Consider the following 26908-nt stretch of genomic DNA (forward strand, 5'->3'; position numbering starts at 1 on the left):
TCCCCTACCAATCTCCTGAGCCATCCAGTCTGCCTTTGCCAATTACTCTTAATCTTCTAATCCTAAAATATTTTCTAATGCTCTTGTTTATTCATTTGCTTTGTGCAATATAGCATCCAGAACAATTTAACCATCCCACATTTATGAAGTTCTTCATGTCATGCAGGCCAGAACAGATTCCTGGCTTTCATGCAAGTTTGTGAAACACCACCCAGTTCTCTAACCTCCACTATGGAGAATTCACTCCCTCTGACTCGCTCCCTATCTGCATGAAAAACTAGGGTAATATTCAGAGTATATTCTTAAAGCTATTTACCATACTGTGATTAACTTATTGGTAAATCCAACTATCTTCCACAAGTGAAGCAAAGCCTAAGGGCAAACTCCTGGCTTTCTGAGGTATTCATATTAACCAAAAGAAGAAAGCAAACTACTGGGTCACATTCATTCAAGATAAGTGTATTCTTGAGATTTATTCTGTTGCTATTGAGGCCAGTAAGGTTTTTGATACTTGGATTCAAAAGCTATTTTTGAAACAAAGATTGTGACAGAACCACAACAGGATTTAGATCAAGGTCGGGATACCAGATGTGCAAAATCCACAGAACTAAGGAAAACAGAATCAAGACTTCTATTTGGCAGCTAATGCTAGCAGACTAGTATCTAGCACCTAAAAAAAGCACCATACCTTCTATTCTCTCTCTGTATAGATGAAGTTACAGATAGTTCCTTGGCTACTACAAACTCACACAGCCTCACAGACTTAGAGGAAAACTTGCACTGATTTACACCAGAAGAAAACACAGCTGCTTTGCTATTTCCCTGGCAACTTTATTATTTAGCCCATCTCTGTGGGCTAGCTTAGTAGTTTATATCTTTAAATCTATCCATGACTATCACTAGTCTTACCAACCTTTTTCATTAAGTTCTTCAAACATTATCAGATATTCCTGGCATACAGATGAGGAATATTAACACATAAACAACTTTGCCTTGAAGGCTGTGAATATATATCACATCAGTTTTTCAACAGAAACTGCCCATCTGAATGCTCTAATTTGGGGGTAGACTACTTCTCACTGAAAGAAAGCCAAAATAGCTCATTTCTGTCACAGAGCAAGTAAATGCTACCAGACACTTACTATTTAGCAACTGACAGACTGAAAATCACTGCCTATCATTCTGAATAGTAAACTTGCTAATGTCTCCCAATAAAGGATATAAAGGACATCTACTATATATAATAATATAAATTATAATAGAAAATTAATATAATCTAGATGCCTACAAGACCATTTGTGCATTTTCAGATACTCTTATGTGTATGCACATATATATATGAGAAAAAGAAGCATATATACATATACCCATACACACAAGCATATGTCTATGAATGTAAATATATGTGTATGTGTTTTACTACCACCCATTTCTCCATCTGCCACCATTTCTTTTTCAAGTCTGTGGTTTAGAAGAGATGACCCTCTGTGTCCACGAGGTGTGACTCTCACATTTGCAGGGCAGTCTCCAAGCCTGAGCATGACACAGAAATAAGACTCAAAATGAACAGTATGCACAAATGTAGGTGCAACACCCAAGATCCCCTGACAGCCTTCAGTTGAATCAGTAACATCTCCAAGTGAGAACTCACAATGCAGCTGACAAATGAAATGGGGCTTCTGGGACACCACACCTTCATGCAAGTTCTGTTCTAGCACTACCTTCACAATCTAGCACAGCAATATCTAGTCAAAGAGATTAGGATACATCATATCCCACAACAGTTCATTAGTTTATTTGGATCTAATTCTTGTTTCATGTACAACTGAGCTAAAGTCAGTAAGGCCAACCAAGCCTTTTGTCTAAGCATGTAAGGAAAATGAAAATCATTCACATACATGTTTTCAGCTACTCACATCAATCAGTTATAATGCATGCCACCTTACAGGAAACCCACTTGATGGCAAAAATCAACTTTCAGGTTTGATCTGTCACTAATACAAAAGTAAATTCTATACTTGTTTACACCTCCAATCTAGATTCCCTCTGTATCTGTAAGATTCACTTTGCCAAAACTACCAGAAGTGTAAATGAAACCTTTTAACATGAGAAGGGATACTTGTTAAATCTTTACCCCAACAGACCCCCTACAGCTTTTTTAGTCTCACTTTCACAGCTTCATATTCAGTCAAACTGCTAATATAACAGTGGAGGATAAAAAGAAGCTGCTAACAATAAAACTACTGGTTCTCATTCAGCTGAATCATAGCTTAGGCCAGACTTTAATTATTTAAAGCTACATTACTAGTCACACACTCCCAATATCAGAACAGAAAAGCTGCCATATTGGATATACTGAAATCCAGAACATTACAAAACACACATACATAACTTCGTGTAGGCACATGGGACTCACCACTTATTTCTAAGGAGAAAAAAGGAGGAGCTTTACACACTCTGCATTCATAGGCATTTCTGCCACTTTCTAGGATGCAGAGCAGCTCAGTAGCTGGGTATTCAGAAGTGCTCTCGGTTGCTGTGAAAATCCTGGAAAAGTTGTCACTGATATTTATCTGTGACAAAGGATTGAGCTGAGTGGTGTAGGACAGCTCCTATTATATTGGATGTCTAGAACCAGGAAAGAAAAAATTTGCTGCCAATCTCTCATTAGTCTGTGGGATAGATAATGTAATAATTTTTTTACTTTTTTTTTCCCCTGGGCATCCAAAGAAGCCTTTGGATGGCTTTTATCACATCAAGGTTTTTCAGAAATTTGTCATCTTATATGGTAGCCTGGTATCTAAAACCATGAGCCAATCCAAGTGAGAAGGCTGAACAAACCAACTTTTTATTACCTTCAGACAGGAGTTTGAATCTCTTTAATGGCTGACCATAAGAGGAGGTAGGTATGTGGCAACAAGCTCCAGAACCAGTGCCATGCTTAGCAGGAAGCTCCCCAAAGGTAGCACACAATGTGAAGCTGCCTGAAGTCAACAGTAAGAACTGCTGAGCACTGCAGTATGTCTTTATTCGTGGCTGCATGAATACCCTTCTCCCCTGGGACATGCCATCTGAAACCCTCACCTGAGTCCAGCCATTTCTGTCCTTTCTTTGAGGGACACTGTTTTCTTTTAAAATGTATCAGGAAATAAGGTCGTGCTCCCTTTTATACAATAGCTTAATGGCTTGAACACTTGTTCAGGAAACAGGAAAAGTAGGCTCCTTTCCTTGCTCTGTCAGAAGGGATCCAAGCCCACTTCTTCTCCCTCACTGGGCAATGTCCTACCCTTGAGTTATAAGCTGATACGTGAAAGGCGGCACCCTCCAACCTTTTTGTTGCCCCACTCATTATGCAAAAAAAAAAAATTTGGGACGGAAAAAAAGACTCCTGCCTACTTGCCAACAACTGGCCTGTCTCCAGACTTTTCACATCCAATAAAGAATCGTTAGATCAAACACGGGAGACTTAAACATACAGCAGCAAAGCAATGGTTTACAGCATCATAGCTATTAACTTAGTCACCTGAATTCTACTATAAGTGAAGTCTTTAGATCCAGTCTAGAGCCTACTTCTTCAGGAACATCCACAAAGCCATGCATAGGCTAAAATATCCAGCAAGACAAAGCTGCCTATAGAGACTGATCAGTTAACTAAATGTGAAGAAAAAGCAATGAAGGGCATCAGCAAAAGTTGATCCATGAAATTTGATTCAAATATTATTCTGATAAAAGCAATAAAACTGATTAACACACTCTCTGGGAATTCAGAGATGTGGTAGTAAATGTTTTCTGAAATCTATACTGGCAAGAAAGCTAATCTCCCAGAAGCAGCTCCATGACTTTACCCAATCCTATGGAATTTATTAGAACTCAATGAACCAAAAACTGCTGAGGAAGAAAATGGGTGCAATAGCACAGGATATTTTCAAAACAAAAAGCATTTTCAAAGAAGACACAGTAATCTTGCTGGATTAAATACTCTAATTAAGTAAATTCTACAGAGTAGCAAGGCCAGAAAGCTTGGATTATTTACATGGTTCCCAACCAAATCCTCTTCAGGTACTACAAAATACAGTCCCAACATCTGTGTATCTAGATGTGAAGCCAAAGATGCAAAGGTGTATCTACTGTCTTGCTGACTGCAATACAAAAAAACAAAAGAAAACAAAATAAAACAAACAAAAACCCACAACCTGAAAGCTGGGTTTAGGGTTGGAACCCCCAGAAAAATGGAATGGTTTTTCTGGGGGTGAGGGAGTGGGTAAATTTTCAAGGACAGACTTCACTTGTGTGGCATAAATCCAAAAATGCATTTGATTTCTTCCAAGCCCTTGATAAAGGGACCATCCTTACCTATCTGCAGACAGGACAGAAGATACTGTTTTTTCTGCACTCAGACAATTTTTACAATTGTTTTTTGTTTGCTCAGACTGTCAGTCTCAGACTGACCACTGTGAGCCAGATCAAAGTCAGTCATCTTCATCCTCTGGCTTCTGTGCCCAGCTCCCTGCCCTGAGACCATAAATCCATCAATAACTTCCACTCCAACTACAATGAAACAGTTTGTTAAGTGAAGGGGGATCAATAAATCAGACCTTAAACCCAGTCCACTACTGTTTCAAGTTAATTACAAAGGGATTATTTTCCTTTAGCCTAATACCTACACAAAATAATATGATTTACATGAACCATGTAATTACATGAAATGTAATGTAATTACATGTAATAATATGGTTTACGTGAACCAATTATTCAGGTTCTCCCTCTCCATGTTACACAGGAGTTTGACTGAACCATTTGTAACCAGAGCTCAAATCATTACAATTCCTACTTGTGGCAGGAGATGCCAACCGTTCAGATGCCTGAGAAAAATCCCCTCCAAAATGGACATAGTAGCAAAAGAAACGTGTGGGTGCGAAGGGAATTTTCAAATGTTCTTTTAGTGTGTTTATGTATCTCACAAATCTATTCTGTATAGGGAGTGGGGGAGGAGAAAGCATAAAAATATTAACCAATTACTTATCTTCTGACATGTTCTGGATCAACATCTGGTGCATGTGCAAGTGATGAAGTATGGCATTTGGCACAAAAGCTTATTTAATCTTCTCATCCCAAATTGGGCAGAGAAAATTAGCACTCTTAAAAATTAAGTTTCCAGCTCCAATTTTTTTTTCTTTAAAATAAATTGCCAACATGGTATAGGCTGTCTCTTCTATTTTGGAAAATGTTTTTCGTCTGAGAAAAGACTGATCGTGAGTAGATTATCTATGGGCTGTTCCCTACCGCTTTTTGTCTCCCCTGCAGTATCTTACTGCCAGGGTTTAGTAGACAAGCATAGTCTAGGTTCAGCTGTTTTATTTCTGCTTCTATCAGTTCAAACTGAGATAGCTCACACATCTGTTTTATTTCTGAAAGCACTGCATAGGAAAAGTGTCCAGCTCATTCTAATCAAGCATAAACTTTCCTATAAATAACTAAGGACCTAACGAAACAATTGTTTGGAGGAAATGAAAGTGTGTTTAGAAACTCAAATTCCTCTATACTGTATGCCTGAGCTGTTCCAGTTTGAATGTCTTCCTGACAGCATGGATCAGTTGCTCTAAGATGCTGTCCCCAGAGTCAGCAAACTGAAACTATAGCAGGAAATCCAGGTATTAACATCATACTATGTGCTAATTATAAACCATCATTTCACATTCTGACATTATTCACTTCTAACCTCTTTTAACTAAATCACGTATTTGCTTTCTAATCAGAGTATGACAGGAAGGAGTGTCTGACCTGAGACAGTGATCTTTTAGTAAGACGGCGAATCAGACATTGCAGTTTTTACACACAACAACGTTAGTTTGATTTGCTGCTCCACAAAGAAGTTGTAGAGTTCCCAAAAAAGGAGAAGTTTAAGTAATTTTAAAAACTTCCAAGTTCCTGACTTGTGTTCACATTTCAGCTTCTTACTTGAAGTTAGCCATCTTAACCTGTTTTGCAAAATTTCTGTAGAATAGCTACAGTCTCTGCAATCATTACTAAATATTTCATTATTAAATATTTCTACATTTTATTTTAATGTTATTTTATTTACATGTTATTTACATGTACCTGGAGTTCTGTCTGGTGATTACCATCAGGTCAGGCACCGTGTCCTATGCAAATATACTCTTGACATTTGAATTTGTTTCCTATGAAATTTTGTGTCATAGAATATTGACTCATGACAGGAATTTTATTTAAATTTAAAGCAGCGTCTTCCTGTTTGACTGATTAAATGTTAGCTGGTAAGAAACAAAGAGACTCTATGAAAAAGCTTTTAAGTTCACTGTCTCATGGTAAAAATACGATTTATTTTTTTAAAAAAAACAAAATACAATTAGTAGCTTTTTCCCTATATGAACTAGATGAAAAAATGAGTAAGGCAACAGTCCTTTCCTTGCAGGCTTGCTAACATGAAGGACAGCATGGATTACTGTTGCTTTTTGAAACTTTTTTAATACCCATTGTGTATCCTGTTTTTCTGGCACTAGACAACTTTAGAGCTGCCAAGGCTTGCCATTTATTTTATCTTAATAAAGAATCAATAAGCCAAATCTTGACTCCCAGCAGCTGATAATTTAGGATTACATTTTTAATTTCCAGCTGCTGTCTTGTGTCTATGTGGTTGTTATTTTTCATTATTATTTGCGCTTTTCTTTCGTGACAGCAAATCCTTCAGATGATTACCAATTCAGCAATTTGCCTGTTTGCTGAATAAGATCTTTTGCTATTGATTACATCAATGACTAAATTGTATGCAGAAATATCACTGGTCAAAAAGCCAAGTAGTTCATCTATTGTACAAGATATTCAACAGACCTGCAGAAAGCCTGGCTAAACCAGACCAAAACGCTTCTTAAGGCTTAAAGAGGTCACATGAAATCCGTTAATCATGCAGGTACACGAGGCTTTGCAAATAACTGAAACTGCAATCAAGAAGGCAGTTAGCAGAAGTGGGGAGGCTGGGAAAATACAAACCTGCACATCGTAAGTCCCATTTAATAAGACAGGCCTCTGGGAATTGATGTCCTGCAGCACCCCTGAAAGCACAGTGCGGTTGACTTTCTGGAAGTCTTTGGAGTGGCTGAATTGCACCATGTTGTGGAGAGCCAAAATTTTAGTGTCGAGCTCAGCATCCTGCCTGGTGCGGTTGTGCAGTCCTAGGTGGTACTTGCGGAAGTGTTTGATGAGATCTGTGGGGTCGTTCCCATAGTAACCATATCCACAGATGTTGCATTTGAAGTCCTGAAGCTCTGGAGACAGAGGCGCTGTATCTGGGTTATCATTTACCAACAAATCTGCTTTAGATTTGTTCAGCCTTAAACCCCCATCTGAAGGCACTTGTGGGTTTTTTGAGGCCATGGGGACTGGGCTTGAGCCTTGGCCATCAGTTTGACCACTTTGCACTTGCACTGTTTCATCTGAAGCTTTTGGCGACATCTGATGCTCCTCATTTGTCTCTGCTGCATCTCCTGACGGGGTACAGACCACATCTTGGGTGTCATCTGCATCTGATTTTTGAGGAGACTTCAAGGGCTCACAGATTCCCCCAACAGCTGGAGATGAGAAAGCCAGCATATTTCTGTCTGTCACCTCATCATGAGGGAAGGATGGAACATTTCCTCCCTTATTGTGGCTTTCATAATTGAAGCCAGCCTTTTCACTCAGCACTGAGCTTTTCAAGTCCTTTTTAATGCTGGAAGATGGCTCTTGGACATGCGTGCAAAGTTCCTCCTTGTTATTTAACTCTGCCGCATCACCCTGGTCAGTGTTTTCTTGCATCTGCTCTGTAGAAAATTCTTTTTTCCTTCCAGACTCTTCACTTTCAGTACCTGTAGACTCAAGGGTCTGTACCTCACCTTCACTAGCAACGTTTCTTAGAGGGGGGTTCTTTTTCCGGACCATATCTACCACAGAAAAAAAAAAAAAAAAAAAAAAAAAAAAAAAAGACAAAAAATAAAAAATAAAAAACCCTATAGAATTATTCCAGATATATAACAGATTTTAAATCTGCCACTTCTTAAGCATTCTGAACTATATCAATGCATCAACTTCTCAGATTTTTTTTGTCAAATTTTTAGACTATACAGAAAACGGCAATTTTACATTTAAAAAACTAAAAATTATCACAGTGAGACTGACCTTAACTAAAAAGAGGACTTTACAGACTACAAAAATCCTGCCATCAGAGTTAGTGAATTACAGATTTCATTACCTTTTCAGAAGATATTGGTCTAGAAGCAATAATTTAAAATTAATGCTTCTTTCAAAATATTTTTTAAAAACTAAGTGGAAAAATAAACTTTTGCACTCCAATGTTCATGCACTGTGCAACTATATATAATGTATGCCTTTAAGGTGTATTTTTGCAAAGCTAATCAGGAATACTTAAGCAAGTTATTAGGAAGGAAACAGACTTGGGAGAGTAAGTAACTTTGAGGTTTTAGAGAAAGTATTTTTCCTAAGCAGGTATCAGTTTCTCTATATCAAAAGCTCCCCCTCCTGCTGCCCATAAACTTCAAAACAGATTATGCAGATATTCCAGAGTCTGGCCCCACAGTCCATTATTCATGTAATTAGTTCTATTTGCCAAACAAAGAGAAACTAACTTTATTAGGAAGCCCGTTGTCAATAAAATTTTACAGGCCTCGATCCAGACATTTTGACATTGCTGTGTGGCTGAGTTGGGTTCTACCTCAAAAGCACCTGGAATCCACATGGTCCTAAGCAGCCAAACCTTCCATAGCCACTCTGCTAGATCTGCAAGTACACTTTCAGTACCCATTTAAGAAAGCTGAGACAGGACAGCAGTAAGGATCAGAGGGAAAGGAATTAGACAGTAGTGAGTTAGCTGAAGCTAACTGAGCAAGCTGAATAGGAGAGATTATGGAAGAACAAATAATCAGACTAAGCAGGTAGTAAACCAGATTCCTTATCTGCTACTAATCTTCAACTTTCCCAGTCTACTCAGAGGAAAAAAAAAATATATATAAATGTATATATATATATACATGAAACTTCTCTGCCCTTCATATGGCGTGATTCTGGATTTGATATTCATCACCAGCTGGTTTGATCCGTTTTTGTTCACATGCTAGCTATGGGCAGAAGACAGATGTGCTACAACTTTTTCTATGCTCTTATCTTTGCCAATGCTGTATAAAATGATGGATGTTTCTCTTTGCCAAATTGCGTGTGGTCCAGTGGCAGCAGCCTGCAGTACCACACATGAGATGAGAGCTACAGACTCAAGCCTGAGCTCCCATTCCCAAGCCAGCCATGTCCAGAAGCACTGGAGATACATCTTGCTCTGCACAGGGAGGACCACCTGGCCATTCTGGGAGCAGCGTTGATGCGCTCCAAATGGTGCCGAATCCAGATCTTTAGAAGCCACAGATGACCTCCTCAAAACAGTATTTTGAGAAGTATGAATGGGGATGGAGGTTAAAAATAAAAGAACAGGCATCTGTACATCCTCTTATTTACATCTGTTCCACATGAAAGGGCACTGTATGTTATGTTGATAAAAACAGACAACGTCTTAGGGGAAGTGTTCAACTTGTGTCTTGGGCTGGCTCTGTTGTCTTTGTGGTTGAGTTGATCCACAGGCAGCATAAGCTACAGTGAGACAGCTTTCACACAGAATGCCAGCTTGTGTTACAGAAATTTTGACACTCTGTGTGGTCTTAATATGTTTCTTAAATGCCTACTGTGATTCCTTACCGTAGAAGACACACACGCTTGGGAACCAAATCTTCTCTTTAATGTCAATCACACCTACTGGGATGTGTATGCACTGAATTTTACTTTTTTAAATTTATTTATTTTTTTCCCAGTAACTTCTAAACCATGAAGTCGCTCAGAACTGAGAAAAGAAAGATTTTGTGTTGTGGTAAGAGAACTATTATTATATAGGCTTAGCCTACTAAAACAACATACATACCTACATAATTTAAGGCCTAAAGATTGTCCTCAGCCTTTTAGCATTACTGCTTCTCTACGGGACTCAATGAATACTTTTGCTTAATACACTAAAAATATTGGTGACCATCTCTGGTAGGTGTTCAGCTAGCCTGTACTTTTCTTCTGGTTCCAGATCTGAAACCATTTTTAAATTCACTTCTGTTTCAATGTAATTCATGGCAGTTAAGGAACAGAGAAAGGAGTTCTGATTACGCAGTGAGGAAAAATCAGAAATCAAGAAACGAAACATCATGACTGTTATCACAGTCAAAATTAAACAAGGTTAAATACAATGCTTTTAAATGTTTTTGTTACAGATATTTTTGGCAGGTAAGGAAAGTTTAGAGATTTTGCTATCTTCATGGAAACTAACAGAAGAGAGTCAGGGAAAAGAACAGAAAAAAATCCCTATGAAGCAAAGAAAAGAAAAATCTGGACTCTATACAGGCTAACTACACAGCACTCCAGAGCTAGACACTTCGGTTCAAATTTTCCTGACATATCTGTGAATTTGTGTATTAATGGAGGAGGTAAACCCATATCTGCCTAATGGAATTTTTTAATGCAGTATTCTATTCTTGGAGAAAGAAACGAAAGAAGATAACATTGATTTAAAGATTAAAACTTTCAAGTTTTATATAGAAGTATTTTATCCTGCTTTTTCTTCTAGCTTTTGAAAAATCATCTGTCATTTATTTGCTTGACATCTGCGCAAGGGGACAGTAAGAAAAGACATGGGCTCCTTGGAAGGATTTTTTTGGTCACTGAAATTCCACCACTATCATTTCTCAGAGACATATTATATAAATAAAACTACATTTGCAATAGTCTTATATCGAAGAAACCATCCCCTAGCAAGTCATAAGTATGATATAGAAAGAATATAGGCACTCTGAAATTATTATCTCTAAGACAAATAACAGATTGCACAATGTTTTATTGTGTGCCAAGAACGTTTTCAGTTAACAATTTCACTTGAAAAAATGGATCACATACTTGTAAAATCATACCCAGCATTGACTTCATAAGGCATGTGGCTTTAGAGTGCTTTTTACAATTATTAATTCTATTAGTCAACTAGCAGGCGGGCTAATGCAATTGTCTTAGAAGATGCACGGAAGACACAGAAGACATTTTGAGAGCTGATCTGTATATCTGCAAAACAAAACAAAAAAAGTTTTCCTTCCTAAATTATTCATTCAAAGTATGCTTTTTTACGTTAACATTATTATGCCTATAGTACATTCACATGCATCTGTTAGCGGGTACTATAAAAATAGTGGCTGTTGTTTTCCACTTCTGTCAAGCGTAAGAAATCCCATAGTTGCATTCTCTATAGGCAGAAATACAAGCTCTTGCACATACACACACACACAAGCATACACACAAAGAGATAAAAATTACTTCAGAGGTGAACTTCATCAAAAAACAAGTTTAAAACAAGTTTAAAGTAAGCGTTGAAAGTGAGCTCTATAAATGCTGTAAGAATTAAAAGTGCCCTAAAAATTTGCACATATTAACAGATATTGACCATCGTAATGTAACTGACCTGGATGGATAAAGGACTACAAATAACTGGCTCACAGAGTCTGCCATCAGCAATTGAAAGTTATCATCTGCTGACTGCCTTGTGTCCCCCTTGAAATTAATTTACTGATGCTACCTTGATTGCTAGTCATCAACTCTCCACATCTCAAAAATGACACTGCAATAAGCACTTTCATTGGCTGTTAGTGAAGAGGCCAAGTGATGAAAAGACATTAGGACTGAACTACCTTTCCTTTACTTGAAATGGTGATCTCTCTAAAATAAAAGAATTACTAAACCTGATGTGAATGAAAAGACTTCTCAAGCTGAAGGGACTGTGGCTAAGTCCCAGACTGCAGAACTCACCTTTGGGCTCTATAATCCAGCGTTTAGTATCTTCTTTTCATTAAGCTGAAACTGCTTTTCAACCATGTGGGGCTTGGGGGTTTGTTTTGTTTTGGTTTTTTAACCTGTTATGATCACCCTCAGCTATTTTAAAGTAAAAATAATATTAACTGATATGTATAGTTTCCCTCAAAACCAGACAAGGCTACTCTACATGATACATGAATCTCCAAGATACAAAATCTCCAAGATTTTTCCGGTTAACCCTTGCTGACATCAGTTTATACCTGGAAGCAGGCAGTGGGAACTTCTACAAAAATCAGTTTGCAATTCGGGGTAATGGAATATCACAGTGATTATTGTACATCCTTTTTTTTTTCTTTCTTTCTTTTTTTTTTTTTCTTTCTTTTTTTTTTCCTTTTTTTTTTTCTTAAAAAAAAAAAAAAAAAAAAGTGCAAATTCTAGTACTCAGTATTTTCTTATGCATGGTGAAGACAATGGCTAATTACCTGCTGATCATTTGCTCCTGCAGTGGGTCACTGTTGTTGCTCATTACTTTTACTGAACATGATGACTTGTCATCAAAACCTGTTGCAACAGCATGGTTGTTGCCTCCTGCTTGCACTGCAGTTTTAGGTCAGGTCTAGTCATACACTCTTTTTAACAGAATAATGCCTTTAGAAAGATGTCTGAATTTTGTGAGATGCCCCTGATTAATCTTTGCACAAGCAGATACACAAGCAGACAGATAGTAAACTGAGGTAAGGGTCTACAAAGACTGTGATGTTATCAGTCAATATGCTGCAGCAACAAAAAATTAAATGAAAATACACATTTATATTCAGCAGGCTCAAGTAGAATGTCTTTGTTAGGGGATGGTAAAATTAATACTTTTACACTCATATATATTACACTCCCACACACAGACATATAAAGCACATATGGCGCTTAAACATCAATCATTTTGCTAGAATAATGCAGAAAAAAATCATTAACTCTCAGTGTCTCAGCTTAATATATGTCTAATACTTACCTATCTCACAGGAGTTTTGTGAGGCTTAATTAATTAGTGACTGTAAAGCACTTTGTGATCCTCTAATGAAAGGTGCTACATAGCACAATGTATTATTAAAATCATTAGGACCACAAAAAAGCCCTGTGGAATTCCAGCCTACACTGTCTGTTGGGGTTGGGAGTGATCTCATTATTAAAAGGAGACCGTCAGACTAATTTTCATAATTTTTTCAAGATCTTTTTTCCCCCCTTTGCTGTTGTGATAGCACGTTTGTAGCTTGAAATTTAATCTTATCATGTTAATAACATACATTCATGTAGTTTGTTACTGCAGGGCTAAGGAAGAGAACAGGGCTCTTAGTACTCATCTGGCTTTCCCTTTTAAGAAAAAAAAATTGAGAGACATATTTTGACACCTTCCCACACTCCACCCCACCAGGACAGCTGATCATGTGAGATCGCAGGATACTCACTATAGCCGCATGGGAAAGTACTGCTGTGGTTTTAATTTCTCTCTCCTTTTTTTTTTTCTTTCACACCAAGGGAAAAAAAAAAAAAAAAACAAAGCGCAAAACAAAACCCAGCTTATTACACATAAATAGGCTACAAAGACTGTCTGCTGTGCTTTATATAAAAACCCTTCAGTGTTCAAAGTGTCGGCTTCTGTCAAGCACATAAAGTCCAAACCGATCCAGAGCCTTCTCCTCACTCTCCATGTAACAATCAAGCAGCTGTAAGGCACACGCAGCTCTGATGCCAGAGAGTTCCTGTCTTGAGAGAGCAAATTTCTGGGAAACTGCCTCTGTGGCGGGTTCCATCCCTGGGGAGCTACCCCGCAGCCAGCCCTCTGCTGCAGCTCGTCCGGCCGGGCTGGCCCAGACCCGCACCAAGCACAACCAGAAAGTCAACAAGCTAACCAGGACAGCCCACAGTTCAAAGACCTCAATGTCTTATAATTTAAGCATAAAATAATAATAACAATAATAATCTGTAAATACACTGGAAACTCCAGGTAAAATTGCTGCTTTCAGTGAAAATTAATTACATTAGCTGTAATCTGATGTAGTTCCAGGCTCAAGACACAGAGGTACAGGACTGGCTAAAGCTCCTAATCCTTCCATCTTCCCTCATGGATACTTGAACAGTAAGATGACAGAAAAGAGTCATGTATAGATTCACATCTCCACCATCTCCAGCTGGGACATAGAGCAAGTGGCAGTACACACGATGCTTCTCTCAGCTTTGCTTGTGGTTCTGAGGGCAAGGCTCCCTGAAGGCAACCAATACATGGTTCTAAAATCTCTCTGCTGAGAAGGGAAAGGGAAAACAATCTCTTTGTGTAAGGAACTTAAGAATCAGGCCCTAAACCACAGCAGGGCTGACTAAGCCTGATGACAAGAAACTCACTCCTCAACAAGACCACCTCCTCCCCCTTTCACATGTGTCTTCAAGTACACCACACAGGATGGGATGTCACAGCTCTAAGGAAGAGACAAACTAATTCCAAAAAAATTTTTAAGCTTTTCCAAAGCCTTAAAACTGCTTGGTCATTTGCTTAGAGTAAAACCTGCCTCCTCGTACCAGGAACATTTCGCAGGATCAGACATTTTATTTGGTCAAAATGCATCGGCTTGATAGTCTACAGTCTGCACGCTCCACTGAAGTTATCATAGCTTCATCCATCTAGAAAATGTAGGGCAAAAATCACAACTTATATGCCATACTAGTAGAGCAGTACTACAACAGAACAGTTGGTTTTCATCTCTCTTTCCCTTCTGCATCAGACTCTTCAGTTCAGTCCCTGATCACCAGTTTGCATAGAGCTTTTTGCAATCTTTTTTCCATGAAGTTTACAACAAAGAGAGGAGTGAAAAAAAGCTGTACTCTGTTCAAGCTTGCTCCTTCCCATGTATACTTTCCCAACCTTGATCATGCTCAAGTATCTAAAGGTGCACTTTTGGACATCTTAAATCCTGTTCAGCTACAAAGTGCCATCACCTTCAAACAACTCTCATCAAATAAATCTCTTATTAATTCACATCAAATTAATTCAAAACTATCTTTTCTATTACCATATGCTTCAGAGCATAGCATATATTAGTAGCCACCTAGGCACTAGAAAAAATCTAACCTTTTCTATGGGTATAAAACAGACACTTGCTATTATCAGACAATTTAGGAGCTGCATTTCAAAACAGATTGTTTGAGACTACTTCCAGGCATTTATCTCATTTTAAGCTAACTACTGAGGTAAATCATGCAGACACTTTCATGAGAAACTGAAGACAAAAGGTGACTTGTCTGAAGTGGCAACAGAGGGTGGAAAATTACCGTATCTTGCAACTAAAATCAAGAATTCTAAAACTGCTTTTATTTAAGCACAGCAGTTTTCTGCTCTGCATTTCTTACTAGCCTGCTGCAGATGCACCTACCAGACCTCCACAGGCATACATTAAGGCTGGGCAGAGCCCAAGAAAGGAAAGATTTGTTTTGCTCTCACTCCCAAACAAGCATCTAAAATATACTCTGTAAACGTGACAACCTGTTAAACCTTAACAAAGCTCTTGTGAAACAGAAAAATTAATACCACTGCCATTTTATGGATTAAAAAAATTATCCACAGAGAGCTTCAAAAATCAAGGTGCTCAAGACAATTTGCAGGCAGGACTCACCTAGTGATTAAACCTGGTTTCTCTTGATGTCCAGGCCCATATCCCTCTCCTGTACATATTTCAGTAGAGAGTGTCGCCCTAGCATTTGGAAAAAGGCCAAGATCCTGTAATTTAATAAGGTACAGAAAGACCACCTAGTGCAAAAGTCTAAATGCTCCAATTTATCATGATAGTTATGGGGTAAGCTGACATTTTATTTGTATGTAAATCGTCTCCAAAACAGCATAAAAAGGCCACACTTTCAGAGAATATTGCACCTTTGCGTCTCTGTTCTGCATTTGTCTAAACTCAGCTTTGTGTATTAAAAGTAGTTTAATTTTTATGTATTGATGCTGCTTTGCATGCTCTCCAGTCTGTTGTTATTGCACCACAGAGAGAATGCAGCCTGATTTGCTTATTGCATTGAAATAACTGACTTCTGCCAGGACTGACACCTCCTATGAGAGCCCTGCCATGCTCACTGAATCTTCTGGTTATTCTATTAATTTGCTGTCATTACACTTTATAGGATTGCAGAACATTCCCTATTAGATGAGAACAGAGGTCCACGTAGGCTCCTGTTCTGCCTTGGAGAGTGGCCACTACTAGATCCTTCAAAGTTCAACTGCCTATGGACAGATACAGAATCACCTACCTCTGTGAAAAACAAATCGCTCCTAATCCTCAACACTTAGACAGTGGTTTACTTTCTGAAGAGTAAGAGAGTTTATATCCCTTAATTATCTCTCATTTATGTTGTACAATTTGTTTTTAAGTCTGTATATCCCCACTTCCAATAAAAATGTCCGAGATCTGAATGTTCCAACAATCCTGGTATCTGCAATATTTTGTAGCTCTTACTTTACAATCTAATTACAAACTAATCAGAGCAAATCTTTTAAGTATTTCCAATTTACTTATTCTTAGCAGAGTTTCCCCCCAATCTTACACTAGTGAGAACTAAAGATGTTCTGGGTTATGAGTGCAACTACTACACACCCCCCCCCCCATGCATCTTGTCTTCAGGGTAAACAACCACCACCTTTCCAAACTCTCATAGTGGGTGTGGTGATATTGTATGTTTCAATTTCTTCTCAGACTAAGTAAACCCAATGTTCTTTGTAATCCAAATGTCCTTTGAAGACAATAGCAATTTAGGGTTTGCAAATGACTCAGAACTGAATCTTGAGTTGAGTGTCTTGGCAGAGGCAAGCACAGTGGTACCTTGACATGAAGAGTGAGGAATGAAGGTGACCTCCTGGCTTCTAGGCAAGAGCAAAGGTATGGATACAAGCAATGACTCATGTTCTTTTGTATTAAGTATACAATGGGCTGATCCTATTTCCCTTGAAGCTAATGGCAAAAAACCCCACTGACTGTGAGAGAAGCAAGACTGAGACGTGTGGTTCCTTTCTGCTAGGTAAGGTCTGTGGTATGAGAGAAAGGCATCAGAGTTCCCTCGCCAAAAACTTCAGTGAAGTAAAACCAAAAATTATTTGGGAGATGGGGAGCAGATGGAAGGGAGAAAGCGGGTTTGGCTAGCATTCCAGAAAAGTTCAAATAATTTTGTTTCCAAGTAAAGGGAAAAAGCTTCATGTGCTGAAATTTCAGCTGGATCACAACTAAAAAGTGGGAAGGAGACAGAAACCTACAGCCTGGACCTGAAACAGCAATATTAAATCATCACCGGAGAGGGCATTATTGTAGTACTTTTCCAGACAGACTAGCACCAAGACAAACATGAGTTTGCAAAAATGTGACGGGTTTTTTTGTTTGGTTGGTTTTGTTGGCTGTTTGTTTTTTGGTTTGGTTTTTTTTTCTTTTTTTTTTTTTTTTGGGGGGGGGGGTTCTTTTTTCTTTTTATTTATTAAAAAAATTGGCAAGATTTCCAGACACAAGTTACACAGGTAAGAGAGGGCAACCAAGGGCAACAGGAGTTGAGCCCATATACATCAAAGTAGACTTTGGCTTTAGGTACCTATCCAAACTGAGCCTTCAAAGGTTCTGATGTTGCCCTATTGTTTAGCGAAAATCTTGTCTAAGCTTGCTCAGGAGAACCCACATTCAAAAGTATGGGAGAAGGGAAAAGAGCACACATTTTCCAAACTGTGATTTCAAAACAAAACAAAAAAATGTAAATCTACATGCTGCAGGGTAATGCTGGTAAGCGTGGCTAGCTATTGTTGCTCCATGCTTTTCAATTTCCATATATTAGCATTCATTGCTGACATTATTAAATCCAAAGTTATTTGGATGCTTTGATCAGCAAATTGAATCTTGAGTCTATATATGCTGTACCTATATTCACGTAAAGTTTACAAAACTATTATATTACCCTATTCTAACTCTTCCCCCCGCATGCTGTAAGTTTCTGTATATCCCAAAGCCATACATTCCAAACACAGACTATTTTATTCAGTAATATATTCAAGAATTTAGATAAAAGAAAAGCAATGGAAAATGTTTGGCAATCTCTACATAAACAGTGTCTATACATTTGGGTTGAATCATCTACTAAACTTTCATCTTGATATGCCTGTGACAGATAAGACTTTCATCACCAGTATGCCCTCTTGACTTGGAGGTCAGGATACAAGGGGATGCGTATTACAGAATCTCTTATCCTTTTTACGGCTATCACAAAAATTAACATCACATTAAACATAAGCAAGTCAGAATTTTGGCACTGATTCTCCACACGGCACAAATAACCCCACTCGCAATTGTGAATGGAGGAGAAACAACAGAAGTGGCAACTGCAACAAAAGAATGGATTGTGTGTTCCCTACACAAAACAGAAAGCTGTGCCTATTCAAGAAATCTTGGCCATTCGTCAGAAAGTAGAGAACTGACGTTGGAACTCAATATTATCTCCAGCCAAAGCAATGGTGAATTACCTTACCTTTGGAATCATCCCTATTAAAACTAGGAAAGACTGTTGCAGCACATTTCATATGGTTCTCATGCAGATTCAGAAACATACTTTCTTGACAAAAAAAAAAAAAAAAAAGAAGAGAAAAAAAAAAAAAAAGACTAAAGGTAATGCTTCACTGCAAGTGATTTTTCTATCATTTGACCTTTCTATCTCTTATTTATGTTTCTTTTTAAGCTGAGCAATGAAGTGAAATGTCAACAAGAAAGCCAGTCTCGCGGTGCACCCACTGTAATGATTTCTTACGATACTGCTTTCTTTAAAATAGAGAAGGATTTTTCAGATTGCCGTAAGAATCAAATGCACATATTTACTGCGAAATATGACTTGTTTTACCCACTTCAACCCTGGCTGGAAATCGGAAAGAAAAGCACAAAATAAGGCAACTCCTCAAGACTGCTGATGTGGCTTTCCAGCAGCTTCATCTAACAAGCACTGGCATTTCTTTAAAACTGGAAAGGGGTGCCAGCATCAGCCTGTTGACTGCTGGATGAATATATATACTGCAAATAATGCTGTTCTTGAATCAGTTTTTGCCCAACTCCCACATAAACTTTCCATGGGAAAATGTTATAATGCCTGCATAAGTGATTTTATGAATCTAGCTTTCAGCTTTTGATAGAAGGTTTCTTACTCTACTGCCTTTGATTCTTTATTGCATGAAATGGTAGTGCCAGAAAGCCCTGACAATTAGCTTTGACCGTACAGACATCGGAAATTTAATTTAAACCTTGGCAATCTGCCAGAATCATAAAAAACATTTAAAAATACTTTAAAATTAATCTTTTTTCTGAAAGCTAAATATACAATTTCCAGAAATGTAAGGACAACACAGGTTGCAGAATCTACACACTGCAATGTATAGACAGGCACTAAAACTACCTATAGTAGTTTAGAAATCTGCAGTCTGCAGAGAACAAAGAGAAGTTGATGGTTGTTTTTCCCATTGAAGATATATTTGGAAATGCAGTGCACATTAACTGCATCTCTTTTCCATCAATAACAATCTAAATGTTCCTTTAAAAAAATCTAGAAGAATTTAAATTTAAAAAGTTAGAGATAGAATCACAGATTACGCCAATACTACCATTCCCCTATATGCAAGTAAACCTTACCACATTGCTCCTGTCTTCCTTGTCAGAGCTGCCTTCTTGACACCTCAATTCCCAATCCAGTACCTCACCAGTTTTAAGAAATATCCAGCAGCGATGCAGGTCTGATTTGCTGCACTGGGATTTATCCCACAGAAATGGGAAGCTTTTGCTGTGTTTTCACTTATAAAGCAAGCAACTTATTAAAGCAACTTCTGGGTTCACTGGCATCTTGAAGTCTAAAAAAAGTCCCAAAATTATTTGCAGAGGCTACAACAGCACCTTCTTTGAAGTAATGTTGCAACTTGTGCAAAGGAATTTGGGATGTACCTGAGATCTGAAGGTGCGGGCTACAAATTAACACAGCCAATTAGGTGGAGAAGCTGAGAGTCCAACACAGATGGGGCAAGATAACCACAACTGAATAAAAGGACTGCCAAATGTAAGCCAGTTGGCTGAGTATAGATCGTGTCATCCTGCTCAGCTAGCTGCTGCCCAATCAATAATCTGTTGCTGTTTGCTCTCCCCATGCCAGTCAATCTGAGCTCGGGCTGCTTCTCATTTTCCAATCTAGGAATAGCTTCAGAACATCCACAACTGTTATTTCAAACTACTCAAGAGATAAATGTTACATCCACACATCAGTGTGCATATTCTTCCCAAAATGGGACTAGTCAAGCGTAAATAATTACTCCTGTAACAGTTTGATCTGATAAACTGCAAGACGTAAGGCTGCAAAAGTGATCTTTGTACCATTAGTAGTCAGGAGAAAATCCAGCTTCTAAAATTACTTGATTATCTAATACAGGACCCAAAAACTGTGGTAATTCTGTGGAGAATGTTTCACAATAGATATAGCCATTTTCAGGGATTAGTATTAGCTACAAATTTCTTGCCCCTGAAATCTGGTACGACTGGACTATGCTGCAAAGATGCTTTGTTTTATGAGAAGACAGAGATCAAATCAGAGCCAATTAATTTTAAGCACCTCTTAAACAATTCTTTTGTCAAGCAGTATGTACTGAAAAAAATAGAAGAGAGGAATTAGAAATTATCTTCTTAACTTGTCCATGGCTTCTTTTCTTGTGAGTAATGAGAACAGCCCAAGATCACACACATAAACATCTTTGTCATTAGACATTCATATAACCATTTGTATGTAGATAACATGAGGAGAATATATATGCATCTGTGATATAAAGAACAGAGACTGCAATAAACATAAGTCATGCATTTGTGAACTAGCTGACACTTGGGTCTTCTCCAGGATGACAATCTACTCTTCAAACCAAACATAGACTCGAGTCTTCCTTTTTTTTTTTTAAACAATAACCCTTTATATCACTGGATCCCACAGCATCTTGATAGGCCTTGGTCTTTATGACTCCCAGACCTAAAGCATAAATTATAAATTTGATTTTCTACACCATGCTGTTACAGCTCTGGATCTCCTTTGAATATGAAACAGAAACACCCAACATCTAGGCTTGTACCACTAGCTCTTCATAAGCACACAACAGAACCTACATGTTGTTCCTATTTTGCCTGCTCACAAGATGGCATGCTTGACTCAGGTCAACCCCGCAAATAAGTCTGCATTACATTCACGGCATCAGAGATAATTAAAGGTTGGGCACAGAGGTGGTAGTGCTGTCAGAGAGCAGAGCAACTCGCTCCTACATTGCCGATGGCACCAGCAGTGCTGCAGCTACGCCTGGGATGTGGCGCCAGCAACGCTGTGGACGCACAGACCGGCTGGTTCCCACTTCCCAAGCTCCAATCCAGGATGCAGTGGGGGCTTTGAAATTGCAAATCCCGGAAGAAAAAAAAAAAAATTTGTTTTTTTTAGCCCAAACTGAACTTTGCCTATCTAGAACACTACTGGCATCTGAGCTACACAGCAGTTGTGTAGTTCAAGAGTGCGCTGTGTTCTGGGCAATGCACACACACTTGATTACACTCTAAAATTACTGAAAATTACCATCTCCCTTGCGTCTTTCTAACAGCTTGACATATCGATGCCTAAAGTCTCATTATGTTTCGATTTGAATCATGACTGTAAATCACTGGGAATACAGTAGAGAGATATAAAATTGTGGGGAGAAGACGATGCATTAAAGACAGACCAGACTTCAGAAACTTTCTGAAAATATTAAATTCAGCAACAAAAACATTATACTAAATTCTGAGAGCCAATAAATCTACAGTGGGTAGTGCAATAAAGATTATATGCTTCAGACTCAGTAACTCACTCATCACAGGTAGAGAGAGTTAAGACTTGCTTGGAATTAAAGCAATGAAACATACTTTTTTTTTTTTTCTTTGAAGACAGGTGTGAGGAATAGAAACAAAAGGAATCTTGTTCCTTGCTGATTTTAATTTTGCTCACATTTGCTACAAAAGGTTTGAGAAAACAGAAAGAACAGTTACCATCTTTTGTTTTAGTGATAGCAAGAGTATGAAGCCAAGGACTTCAGTTGAGGTGACAAACACACATCTATTTGTACATGTAGGCACTTAAAATTAATCTGTGCCCTTATACCAGAAACCAGCCGCTAATCACTTTCTGCAAATCCCTACTTTCTCCTCTGAATTCACAGCATCACAAGTCAGTTTGGTTCTTGAACAGAGCAAAAAGGGAATGTCTTAGTCTGTACTGGAGTTGGCATGAGAATGTGAACATTGTAACTGAGATTGAAGAAGTGAGGAAATGTCAATTGTTCAGGCACCAAGATGAGCAAAAGGAAGACCATTGTGCAAGCTCATACCACCACGGCAAAGCTGTGGAGGCTGGAGAGAACCCACAAGAAAGCAGTAGGCAAGGATTTCTTTTCAGTGTCAGCTGAACTGCTTCCTGTAATTATACAAGAGTTAAAGTGAAAAAATCATTAAAACGCAGTGATACAAAATTAATTCCCACAGAATACTCAAAAGATTAATCAACAACAGTCTATCAGCGTAACATAATGTGGCAACACAGCATTTCTGAAGCAGACAGCCTGGCATTCACTTGTTTTGCTGCATGAGGAAAATGCAGTGCCACATCATGGGCACATCTAAACAGTGAGATACACTCCTGCATTTTCCAAATGCATACCCTGGCAACATCCTGACTACATGACAGAAAATCTGGTTTGGCATCATTCTCCTACATACTTTGGACTTCACCAGTAGAAACAGAAAAGTGCAACATGCGCAATTCAGTAGATCAGGATTTTGGTGCCTGACCTGCAAGAGACGTAGCAAATGCTCGGTGCTGGCTTATGCTTCCTCTAAGCACTTCACATTTCAGCAATATTAAAGAGAAACTTTCTGCTTTTGTTTATAAAGCCATTCTTTCATTATTATTTCACTTTCTTTTTTCTTAAATAAAGTAATAGTTCATTAAAAGACAGTAGGGGAAGACCTAAAATTAGGTGAGTAGTCAAGGACTGAGAAATGTCTCTTTATTTCCTTTGTATCCTCAGAAAAGCAGCATCATACACTAACTGCTCCCACTGCAAAACAGCCATATCATGGCTACATTTATACTGGTTTTGTAACACTCATCAAGAAGTTACCCAGGTCGTGAGACCAAATGACAGAGGTTGAAACTCTACTACTTTATTCTCAAGTTCCTTCTTTCCATTCAAACTAGTCCATCAGGGTGTAAAGTCTCATTTCAAACAGCTGCATCACAGATGATCTAACAGGGCAAATACTTAAATGAGTTTATACAGAAAGTACTAAAGAAACTGGATGGTGACGAAGTTTTGTGCTATCTTTGATCTAGAGAAGTACTTAGATACCATACAGAAAACTACTGAAAGTTGCCTTATGAGTTGGAATGAAAATAAGTAAGAAAGAGAGCATGTTTTGAAAGCACAATTCCTGGGACCCCATTAACTCTAAATCAAGTAAGGAGGGAAAAATATATATTATTTTTTAATTACAAACCAATCTAAGTCATACTTCAAAGGGCCTTATGATATCCCATACAAGAGGTTTATCAGAAAGAGGTAAGAAATACATGGCATGGGTGACATTGCATTAAGAAAACTACTTAAAATGTTCAAGAAAGATTAATGCTAATGGAAATTAACGAAGATACAGAAGATGGGGCTCTCCTCTTTATGAACTAGTGAAGTGCAACACATTTAGACTAGCAAGAGGACTGCTAGCAGCAGGTAAGTGTTACAGAGAAAAAAGCTTACAATCATGTTGGCATAAGAACAAATAGACTAGTCATGATTAACTTTGGGCTGAAAATGAGAAGGAAGGGTTTTAACTGACAAAGCAGTGAGGCTATGAAACATCCTTCCACGAGACGCAGTCAAGGTGAAAAATAACATAACTAATTTTCAGATGAAGGTGGGTCACTTTATAAAAGGGATTACACCTGGTGGTTGATGTTAAAAGAACTACCCACTGCTCAAAATTCCCACAGAACTTCAGCACAAGATACATTAATCCACTCTTTTACGGTATTCATAGCCCTACCACTATTCCTTAAATTGTACATGCCAAGGGCACTGTCTCCTCAAAAGCAAATGGGGAAAAGGCTATTCTTTGTCTTTGTCCTTTCTAAAAAATATATTTATTTTCATAATTAGTTTCTCCATTTCCCTTAAAGCTAACAGTCTTAAAGACTGCAACTTCTACCTCCAAAGAAAACACAAGATACACGGCATTTTTTTACTTGAACAGAATCTATTAACCGTAACATTAATACTATGAAACTTCCATCCCTGCTGTGTTAATAGTAATTTATATGTGTGACTGTGCCATACCCCCAATAGGCACTGTACAGTGATTTTGTATTTAAAGACAGTTTAGTCATTAGAAAGGCACTGAGAAGATTACTGTCTAGCTCCCTACATATGTTCACAAAAGACATAGCCACGATTGCCCACACTGCTTTGGACAACCTAACCAGAGCTACTTTTAACAGTGGAAAAAAAGCCAGGTAAAGTTAATTTTAGTAAATTGTGCATGAAGCGCAGATAGAATGCATCTAGAGAGAGTTCAGGCAGTTTGAGACTACACCTTGATAGTTATCAAAAAAGATAAGAACATACCTTTTTTTTGAGAGAGAAAGACAAAATACTTTGTAATATTCTAGTATTCTGAATGTTTTCAACTGAATTTAATCCATTAGGATGAAAACAAACAGAAAAAAGGTGATGCCTGCTGCTCTCTCTATTGAAGAGAACTGAAACTTTTACTTTGATTCAATGGGGACAGAATTCTACCTGTCTCCCTGCTTACTCTTGAAGCCACCCCATTCTCCCTTGCTTTTTGCAACACCCCTGTTTTCACATAATTCACAATGCAAAAACGAAAGATGGCAACAGATGGCTAAGCAGAGAAGCTTTAAGTGGTCAAACTGACAATCACAACCCTCACAATTCCTAAAAAGCTTTTTACAGGGTTCATTTGGGCCTGATCAATCTTCAGATATTATTTTGGTTAAGCTGTGTAAACACCAGGCCATTTGCTCTGTTTCTCCTTTTTCCACAATAGCATGATATATACTACTGTCACAACCCACAAGGTGGTTTGGCACTGTCACATCTCACAAAGTGAGTGCAGCTCCCCAGGGGTGGGGGCCCAAACTGAATACCACATCCCTCAGAGTAGGTACCTATGCCCACAGAATGGGCATAGGTAGTGTTCCCCAGAGGTGGAGGTCGACCCAGGGAGATTCAGACTAGGTTCCCTTGCTTTCTAAACTCCTTCAGAGAGATCCTCGGTGTGGCTGGATCCAATCCTCCTCTCTTGATCTCTTAACAACCCATTCGGCAAGATTCAGTTCAGGAATTCTCTGTGCAGTACTCTAAGAGTAAGATTATTACCCAGGAGGCCTGTACAGAACACAATTTTACTTAGAAGATCATAAAGCATGTCAAAAACACACCACACTATTACTCTCAAATCAGCAGATCACAACTAGCAGAATTAGAAATGATGGTACTTTCCAAGCAATGGATTTCAACTTAGCAAAATTTAAGGAAACTGTCAAAACACCTGGTTACAACTAACAAAACTTAACAAGGTTATAAACTATGTCACTCTTATGTTCCAAGATAAAGTTGGAGAGAGATAAAGAGAGAGAAAGAAAACAGGAGAGATAGGAAAGGTACCACCCTTGGATCCAGCAGTGATATTGGTAGTAAGCTGTAGTCCTTGGATGGCAGGCTACCCCAAGTGTCTCAAGCCTGGATCTTTTATGATACCTGGTCCCACCTTTTTGGGGGGAAGGAGAGCCTTGGCATATCTTGTGCAGACTCCGTGTTGAATTTTGGAGTGTCCTAGAAGTGAGCTGGTGGGGCATGGTGGTTCAAGTTATCACTTGCTTCCCCCCAGCTAGGTTGACCAAGCAATGACCCTTATTTCTGCGTATGCACCGTTAAGTGGCCTTACACAGGGCATACACAAGATGGCACTCCACAGGATATCACTTACTTGCCTGCCCCTGCCCCTTATCAAATAAGGGCAGTGTCCTGCGTATCAAGACAACCACCGAAGAAGGGGCTGCTCTTGTGAGACCATAGCACAGCTTATCAAGGTGGTTATTCAAATGAGGGCCTCTCCTTCCAAGAACAGAGTCCAGGTGGCTTATCAAATGATGACTCCACCTGAGCACAATGTCCATTTTGTCAGGGTGGCTGTTTTGAGACAGCTATTCATTTAGGGACCCTACAACTACTACTGTATTTTTTCCTTATGCTACACTGTAATGCATTTAAGCATGTATTTATTCATAGTACATAGTGTTTGCTATAACCAGGACTCTGATAATTCATGATTTTGCAGGCCTTACCACATCTCATTTCTGCCTGACATATCCCATGAAGCCAGAGTTTCTGTTTCTGCTTGTGAAAACTGTGGAGATTCAAGATTTCCTGCACTAGGTAGGTACTGACAGAGTTCAGAGTAGAGCATGGTGACATTTGTCAGTGGGAGCTGAGTTGTCACCAAGAAGAGGGTGCCACAAGTAGACCCAGTACCCAGGATCTAAGTGTGCAACTTCATGACGGGCTTTAGCCGTGCTGCCCCTGAAGGAGCCCTGCCCTTCACCCACTGCCAGCCTACCCAGGCCCTGCCCTGCACCTGCACCCACGCTCTGGCCAAAAACACCCTGCTGATGCCCTGGGGCTGGGAGGCCAGACTGTCTCTGTCGGTGGCAGCTCAGGCTTGGATTAGAAGAGCTCACTTCTACTCTGGAGAGCATTCCCCAGCATGTTTCCAACCCAGTTTCCATCTGCCTTTGCAAATTCAACCAATGTTGGAACTGTACTAGTGCTAGTCCCACACACATGGAGCTGAAAAAGCCTCCAGCAGAGTCCAATTTAAACCATTACCTGCTTCTCACC

General features: G+C 38.8%; 1 protein-coding gene across 5 annotated transcripts in view; it reads right to left on the bottom strand.

Moving 5' to 3' along the window:
* TRPS1 (transcriptional repressor GATA binding 1) overlaps positions 1 to 26908 on the bottom strand; it is a 212076-nt gene that overhangs the window by 159830 nt on the left and 25338 nt on the right. For 3 of the 5 annotated variants that reach the window (XM_071738238.1, XM_071738233.1, XM_071738234.1), the window contains exons 2-3: positions 10990 to 11148; positions 7009 to 7937 (exon numbers count right to left, since the gene is read on the bottom strand). In XM_071738238.1, coding sequence (XP_071594339.1) covers positions 7009 to 7937; positions 10990 to 11026 — 966 coding nt within the window. In that variant the 5' untranslated portion in view covers positions 11027 to 11148. The remainder of the gene's footprint in view (positions 1 to 7008; positions 7938 to 10989; positions 11149 to 26908) is intronic. The other 2 variants (XM_071738236.1, XM_071738237.1) reach the window with 2 other exon arrangements.

This window comes from Heliangelus exortis, chromosome 2 (assembly GCF_036169615.1).
Source record: "Heliangelus exortis chromosome 2, bHelExo1.hap1, whole genome shotgun sequence".
Classification (NCBI taxonomy): domain Eukaryota; kingdom Metazoa; phylum Chordata; class Aves; order Apodiformes; family Trochilidae; genus Heliangelus; species Heliangelus exortis.